This window comes from Geospiza fortis, unplaced genomic scaffold (genome assembly GCF_000277835.1).
Source record: "Geospiza fortis unplaced genomic scaffold, GeoFor_1.0 scaffold452, whole genome shotgun sequence".
Lineage (NCBI taxonomy): Eukaryota > Metazoa > Chordata > Aves > Passeriformes > Thraupidae > Geospiza > Geospiza fortis.
In genome coordinates, this window is record NW_005054369.1 from 365,545 (window position 1) to 374,154 (window position 8,610).

At 39.8% G+C, this 8,610-nt stretch overlaps 1 protein-coding gene across 1 annotated transcript; it reads right to left on the minus strand.

Annotated features, from left to right (window-relative positions):
* Positions 1–6: 6 nt before the first annotated feature.
* Positions 7–8,604, minus strand: NSMCE4A (NSE4 homolog A, SMC5-SMC6 complex component). The gene is made up of 11 exons (XM_005424494.2): positions 8,526–8,604; positions 7,329–7,409; positions 6,661–6,791; positions 5,504–5,652; positions 5,091–5,190; positions 3,733–3,823; positions 3,188–3,282; positions 2,358–2,406; positions 1,603–1,694; positions 969–1,064; positions 7–468 (listed from the first exon to the last, which is right to left on the minus strand). The coding sequence occupies exons 1-10, from the start codon at positions 8,566–8,568 to the stop codon at positions 981–983; spliced, it is 915 nt and encodes a 304-aa protein (XP_005424551.1). The 5' UTR covers positions 8,569–8,604; the 3' UTR covers positions 7–468; positions 969–980.
* Between the last annotated feature and the right edge of the window lie 6 nt (positions 8,605–8,610).

Sequence of the window (8,610 nt, forward strand, 5' to 3'; positions counted from 1 at the left end):
CAGGAAAAATCCTGAGAGGATTTTTCATAAAAGAAATGTCTGTGACAGGTGTCCACACATTTCGCACTCACACACGTTGCCTGTTTGTACCTGACACGAAACACAGCTTTGTACTTCACAATATCAAGTAGCAAACTGAGCCATAATACATAAAGAATTCTGTGACAAGTCTAAACTTCCTCAGGTTGCCCAGAGCAGCTGTAACTGCCCCATAGTCCCTCAAAGTGTCTAAGCCCAGGTTGGACAGGGCTTGGAGCAACCTGGGTTAGTGGAAGGTGTCCCTGCCATGGCAGGGGTGACACTAAATGGGATTTAAGGTCCCTTCTGACCCAACCCATTCCATCGCTCAAAACAAAGCAGCTCATATAAAACACTGAGATGTTCCCGAAAAAATATATTTCATTTTACAACATATAAATATAAAACAATTGCTGGAACAAATGTCCTGAAGTATTTTCTTTAAGGCACCTAAGGGGAAAGAAAAACAAAAAAGAGAAGACAGTAAGACAACATGCATTAGGATCTGGAATTGACCAAACAGCTGTGACAGGACTTCAGTCCAATAACTGAAAGAATTTTATGGAAGCAAAAGGGAAGACAGCCTGGTTCCCTCTAAGTCCTTCTTCACGCTACTTTATTAACAACATCAGCTGTCAGGAAGTTAAGAACCCAAGCAGAAAAACTAAGCTATGATTCTTTCCAATACTGTGTTCTGAGTATAAAGTTCCAAAAAACAACTCATCGCTTAACTGACCACCAAACTCAAAAATAAAGGGTTTTTTCCCCAGTTAATTATTGCATACAAGGCTAGATTACATTTTGTTTCATGAAGAAGGCAAGAACACAGCAATTCCAGGTGTTACAGTCACCCTGCTTACAGTTCTTTTGCATTTGTAAGTCACACACGGATTCCCTGAAGTTCTCCCACGTGCATAAGGAGCTTACTGAGTTTTGCTAAAAGAACTTACTTGAATAGATAGTTACTCTGTCTCCATTTCTTCTTCGGTGCTCTGATGAAGAGGGGTAATCATGGCTTCTCTTATCTGAAATGCTTCTATGATCTCCTGGTTAAAGGTGACAGCAGTGTGTCAGTCAGCAGAGATGAATTATTTCAATTTAATTACCACCAAGCAAGTAATAAAGTTTCTGATACTAAAGCACTATTTCAAATTGCTACCTTTCTCCTGCACATTCTGAGTGAGGGGCAAAGGAGAAGTATGTGTTCTCAAAACTACTTTTTGTCTAAGATTTATTACAAACAGTGAGGAAATTACATGGGTAACTTTACCTCCGGACATAAATATTGTACATTAGGGAAGAAACAGATTCCATATTTACCCAGGCCTTGTATAAAACAGTGAAGCCACTGCACAGCTTCAAAGCACTTAAACTGACCAGGCTTCAGGAATCAAAGATGGAATCACAACCCAAATTCTCAGTTTTCCTGCAGCTACAAACATCCCTTAGATCTGTGATTGTTCTGGCATCCATAAGGTCAAGTGCAGTGTTTCTGTACACAGAACACCTGCCCTCCCCAGCACAGCTCTCAGAGGCTTCAATAAAAAAGAACTGTTCCAAAGTATGAAGTGCTCTCCATGGTACCTTCCATTCTTTTGGGTCCAGACTTATGACCAGGTGCTTCCGTGCTTCAGCTCTGCTGTCCTCCTCCCCTCCCTCGCTGAGTTTTACAGGCTCTGATCAAAACACAGCATTTTCAGGATTTGTACTTGTAAAGTCAGTTTCCACACAAAAGCTTCACAAAAATCAGATCAATCCTACACATTCCACCCAGTTAGTTTCTATCAGCAGCCTGTACCATGTACTGCTTGAGATACTTCCTTAGTCTCATGTCTTAAAAACTTAGGAACTAACTTTTTTCAGAAGGACCTAAATATTTCATTCCTTACAATATCCCACCAAAGTCTTAACCCCACTGATATCCTGTGGGAATGAAAGCCAATCTTGTACGAAAAAAGGAGAATGAATTCTTCATTCAACCTTGAATGAAGAATTTCCCTTCCAACTGTTCTGAAGTTGCAGCAGTTCCCAACTCTGAGACAAGAGCTCTTACACCCAAAGATATCTTTTTTCAGCCAAGTGTAATAATGTTCATTTACTTATTAGCAAAAATATAACTTGAAAGGTAATAAACTTTGATTTCTATTAATAGAATTAATTTGTATGATCTTTTTCATATATTAATATTTGAAAAGATTCAATCTTTTCAGCTCTCATAAATCTCTTCATGCCTTCAATTACATTCACTGCATATCCCCAGTTAAAAATATACCTGAAACTTTGTGAACATGTAACATGTAATGTTGTTACAATTAGAGTATTTTAAAGCTGTATTTTACCTATTATTGGCAATTCACCTTCATCCAGCTCTACTTTTGCAAGACCGTCCTAAACAACAGTGGGATTTAAAGTTTCATAACTTAAGTGTTTTCCAGTTAGGATAATGCACTGAAATTTCATATTTTTACTTATTATATAATCATGAACAGCTACATATACTGATAAAGAATCTTCACTGGCATACCACATGAGAAAAAACTTGTTTAATACAGCACTTATGGATAAAGAAGGCAGCCCATATAGCAACAGTGTGTAACTGCTGGATTATAAAAGTTATGCTTTATTAAAATTGTTGTTATTCTCTAAATATACTTGAGCTAACCCTTTATAATAACATTTCTACTCAACACAAAACCTGAATTAGTCAAAATATCCTTGGCAGTTTTCGTCTTTTCCATAATTAATTTTATTTATTAGACAAACTACACATAATTTTGAAGTGTAAGTCCATGGATTCAAAAAGAATATAAAATCTTGCACTAACATAGTTTTCTACAGCCTCAGAAACTCTTCCATACTCTGTGAGAATTTTTCTACATGTGCAGAAAATGTGAGCCAGAATGTTTTTTGATAAACATATTGACTGCAAAAATATCACTGCTGTTTTGTTGGTAAATTGACTGCAGTGCAAAAAAAGAAAAGTCAGTCAACTCTGTTTCCTTTTTAATTTGATTACCAAAATATCACAGACTGCTTGCAGAAAATAAATTCGTATTCCTCCTATTTAAATTCTAATTCTTCAATATCAAATCCAGGAAAAAACCCAGGTCAGTACTTCTAGGAAATTCTAGTATCTAAAGGGATATTTTAAAAAGATGTCATGCCTTACCCTGGTAAGGAAGGACACATGAAACATATTTTCCACAGTCCGTGCAAACGAGTTCGGATCAATCACAAAATCAAAGAAGGAAATGGGTGTATTAGCTGGGGATGCAAAAATACCTTTGTTCAAACAAACAAACAAACAAACAGGTGGTATACACAGAGCTGACAGACATAAATACAAACTTAAGAGAACCAGTGCACCTTTCAAAAGCTAAAGGGATGTTTTTCAATTTAGTTGTAATCCAGAATTCCCAGCTGCCTGCAGTAACAGATGTTCTACAGATTATATTGTATAGTATATTATCTTCCATCATTTCCCCCATACAAATCCATATATTTGACTAAACAACTGCCATCTGAAAGTGGCAGAATTTAATCAGGGGAGAGGATTTACATTTACTTTGCAGTCAGCAACAGCTGATTAGTGTTCATTAAAAATACATAGGTGGTGTGTGTGCTTCACCAAAGATATCTACTTGCAGACTTCATCTCATTTTGTCTCTGTAGTATTCATTTTCCCTAGTTAATGCTTAATTTAATCATACTTACGATCATTTTCAAAATGAGTTTGCAGTATTCCCAAGATCCTCTCTACTTCTTTTTCTGTAGCTTCTTGATGAGACTGCTCCATTTCTTTTAACTGGGAAAAAGAAACAGAGATTCACCTCAAATAACTGTTGTAGAATTACCAGAATATGCAAAGGGCTTCTTTTGAATGTGTAACATAAAAGTTGAATTTTTCTCCCTACATGCACACATAACAAACACACTTATACAAACATGAGACAACTTTGAAGAGCTTTAGGTTTAATTCCCATCTTACAATGTCAATCTGAAAGGCCATGGTTTGCATGTTTTGAGCCTGTGTACAGATGTACACTTACTTTTCAATAGCTCTGAGGAGCTGGGTTACACAGTGCTACAGTCTGTGAGTTTAATGAAGATGAGCATTTAGAAGCAATCCACAAACCCTCCAGCTCCTCTTCTTCCCAGTACAAACTGCAACAAATCCTTTCTATCACTATTTGGATTGAGTAGGCTGCCTTTTAAAAGGCAGCAACCAACCATTTGCCTCTGTATCTTGGCATTATCACAGCCAAGGCTTCCCTCTAACAACATGGATTATATTTGCAGTTTCAGATGTAAGCCTCTTTCAGTATTCCCAGACTTTTGCTTTTCTGCTAGCAAATGACACGGAGAGTAAGAAAACAGAAAACACAAAAAAGTGGTTATGTGAGCTAATTAGCTTGCTGCTGTTAACCACATTTTAGTGCAAATGCCACACCCTGTTAGACACTTTTTAAAGAAAAATGGACACCACACTAATGTAAAGAAGTTTCTTTTTTGTTTCCTTCAAAGCAACAGGCAACAGAACAAGTAAGCTCGTAACTTGAAAATCAGTTTGTAAACCCTACTTCTGAACATGAAATTGGTCTGTAAATCTTACTTCCTTCCACTCAGTGAAATACTGCAGTCCACAAAAAACAAATCAGGAAGCCTAATAATGGAGTGTGAATCCTTTAGTAGGAGCTCAGAAGGAAAGGGGCTGGTGTGTGTGTCTCCAACTCCAGCTGGATAGCTGTGGAGCCAACGAAGGATTGTTGGCAATAACAACCAAGGAGTGCTGGTAATCACACACTGAGAAACAACAGGATATAGCTGGAGAAGGAGCCATATGAAGGTAGGCAGCACTTTTCTGGGACGAACGTTCTTGTTCTGGCTCCTGGAGATAAGCACAGCACAGCACAAGCACTGAGGATCTTGGATGCTCCGCTCCCCTTAAGGGTGGGATGTCACAAATACTACAGTTTATAATTACAAAACCCAAAACAAACAAACAAAGATTTTACAGTAATTTTTAATAACTATGTCAAACAAATGGTTAATAAAGATAACACTTAACAAACCTGAGCAGGCATTGCCCGTTCTGCTTTCCCTCTGCTAGCTTTCTTCTGCCTCTCAATCCGTTGCTTTCGTACAGGAGACTCAGACTTGAAAGATCCCATCCTAACCAAAACACAAAGAATACACACATGCAAACCTGGTTTACATTGTATGCTTAGGAATCTTTATACTGAGCAGTGGATCTCCTCATGAAAGTGCAAAGTGATGACTGATACCTAAACCTTCATCACATTTAGAGATTTCTGCAAAGAACCAGCCCCAAAAGTTGTTCCAGTATGTTGACAGCCTCATACCTTGTCAACACTCTACTGTGGCTTCAGTTTTAACTCAATTCAAGCCAGGGCATCAAAGACAAGAATCGGCCAAGGCCAAAACCTTGAGCGGCAGTACACACTATTTCCTTGAAGAAACTTACATGTAGTGAAAAGTAGGTGCTCTCCTGAAGTACTTGAGTGCTTCTTCCCCCATTTTCTGCCAGGCATGACTGGGTAAAAAATCAGCTGGAACGTCCTCAGAGTCATTAGTTTCTTCCACTTCTGTGCGATTTATACCCATGAAGGTCAGCTGCAAAAGAAAAAAAGCTGCAATAAGAAATTACTTAGAGGTAAAGCAGTAGATACATTCATGGTGGTACAATGTATTGTGGTATTGGCTGATAAATTAGCATTTAATACCACTGCCTAGGAACTTTGACTTTCCTGAGGATACCATGAAAACAGATAAACACTCAAATTCACCCTTGTGTTCAGCAACCTATGAAAGCCATAAGTAAACAAAACTGCTTAGATTCCAACACATTTTCAGTGATGTATGAAGTAGCAGAACATTACTCATATTGCATTTCAGAGCTCAGATGTCTCACAGTTTTTGAACACCACACACTCGCAGGAAGCCCAGCCTCTCAAATATCACAGACCTTATCTGGCCTATCCCTGCATCCACTACTGCACACTAACCCAGGAAAAAATTTTAATTGAACTTTGTATTTTTCATAGACTTAAGCAAACACTCATGATTCCTTGTTGATCTGCTGTAACATAAGGAAGCATTTTCAAGGAGCAAAGAAGCCAACAGCCTGATTAAAAGCCGTTCTGATCCAACTCTTCCCCCAGTACAAAGAGACAAACAGCCTGAAAGCATTCAAGTCTCCCAAAGTCCTATTTCATGTCAGTGACACAGGGCCTCAAGAACTCTATCCAAAAACATAGAAACCAGTGGCCATGATAAAGAAACTACTTAGCTACTAAGAAACTACCGAAGAATGACTGAAAAAAGAGCAGAAGACTTTTACAAGCACAAACTGACAGAACCATGATAAAGCAGCAGCAGTGCAATAATGGGGGAGGTGTTTGCATTTAAAGTCAGATTTTCCCCTATTGCAAGTGCTTAATAGGTAGTTTAAGACAATTAACAACAGTCACCAGAGAGTTTATCAAAGAAATTGATAGGAAGAGCATTAAATTCCACCAGAACTGCCAAGTACTGCCTGACAATCTGAGGCTTTATGGTTCTGTAACAAACAGGATCAAACCTCCAGCAGAAATGTTGGCCAATTCAGAGCCTGGAACTTACCAAGTCTTCTGCAAATGCTGTTGAATCAAATGCTGACATCTCTGAGTGTAACTCATTGGCCTTCTCCTTTCCTATATTGGATGCTATGACAAGGAACTGGGCATCCAGTGCAGCCTCTCGTGCCCGGCAAACTGTTACAGAAAGGATTTTATGGTGATTAATATGAAATTGTCACAAATAGAATTATCAGATTCAGCATAGGGACTATCCTGGCTTTAGTGCTTTGGAAATCCTTTTATTGCAATGACCTCTAACACACATAATCCTCATAACAATATTTATATTGAAAAAAGGGAAAGAATGACAAACCATGGAGAAGTAACAGGTGATCTTGAACAACAAATCCATTTTTTATCAACATGTTTTCCACCATTCCAAGTGAAATGAACCCCTCTAAACTGCTATCTTTTATGTGTATTACTGATATACACTGTTCCAGCGAATCAAAATAAAGCAAGGAGTTATTTCTAAGAGCAAATAAACTGTAATGACATTTATTTTCTCACATCAACTTACTCAACCAATCTTCAACTTAACATATCTATTTTAAGTATATAAAAATTCTGATTAAGTACTCAGACCTCACTCTTGCCCTCTTTTGTTTGTAAGGCATCATTGCCACACGCTTGGCCAAACACATCAATGAAAGACCACAGAATTTGTTTTACCTCCATCAAAAAGTCTGTTGGCTTCTTCCAAAGCTTCTGTCAGCCTGTTGCTTTTTGAATTTAGCATGGATTCTCGATTTTCTGTGGGAAAAGACACAAAGGAAATCCTGAATTACTTAAACATAGACGCACTGAGAAACACTGCGCTTGTTTCATGTTGACTGGAGGACAGGTGCCCACCAAAGCCTCATCACTCCTCAACTGGGCCAAGGAGAGAAAAGAGAACAAAAAGCTCATGGGTCTAGATAAGGGAGAGATCACTCAACAGTTACCTCCCTGGCAAAACAGGCTTGACTTGGGGAAATTAGTGGATTTCCAAGAAAGAAACTAACCAGTCCCTAAAACTGTATGCTTGGTCAGTTCTATAAACAGGCTGATCACCTATAAACTGCATTGTATCCTCTTGTAAAACAACTGAACAAATTTATCAGGTATTTACTCAACAACTAGTCCCATGTGTTGCTGAACTTGGCAGTGCTACTGACACAACCATGGCCACATTTTTGTAAGGAAGACAGCACAACTCACTCAAATGCACATAGGAGAAGGACTCACACAGCTGTCTGGAGAAATGCTAAAAACTATATAGCATTTTTTGGAAGTCCCAAGAATAACTTTCTGGTCTAGGCATATAATGATACCTGCAGTTTCAAACTAAAGCTCAGACATCACAAAAGTGAAATTAAAGGATTTCGCCACATCTCTGAAGTTCTCCTGCACCAGCGCAGGCACCGTACGTGTGTTAGTGCAGCTGAATCCCTCATAACCTATCCCAGGGGATGCAGGAGAGGGACTTTGCACAGGACAGGGGGGAATGGCCTCACACTGGAGAGCCTTTAGATACAGGAAGTGTATCCACAGGGTGCCCAGAGAAGCTGTGGCTGCCCTTGGATCTCTGGCAGCGTCCAAGGCCAGGCTGGACAGGGCTTGGAGTAGCCTGGGACAGTGGAAGGGGTCCCTGCAACGGCTGGAACGAGAATACACGCATGGTCCCTTCCAGCCAATCCATGATTTGCGATTCCCTGCTTCCTTGGGAGTCAAATTTCGATCTAAGTCCAAACCCAGAACATCGTTAGGCCGAGGAACCGGAGTTGCTAGGAACGCTCCCGTGCCCAGGCGTTTCCCCACACGCCCAGGAGCGGCCGCCAGCCCTGACCGCCCAGCCGCAAGCCCGGGGCTGCCCCGCCGCCTCCTTACGCTGCACGGTGGAGATGAGCTCCCGATACTGGCTGCGGATCATCCTGTTGTGCTCCCTGTCGTCGCCCTCGCCGATGTCGACCTG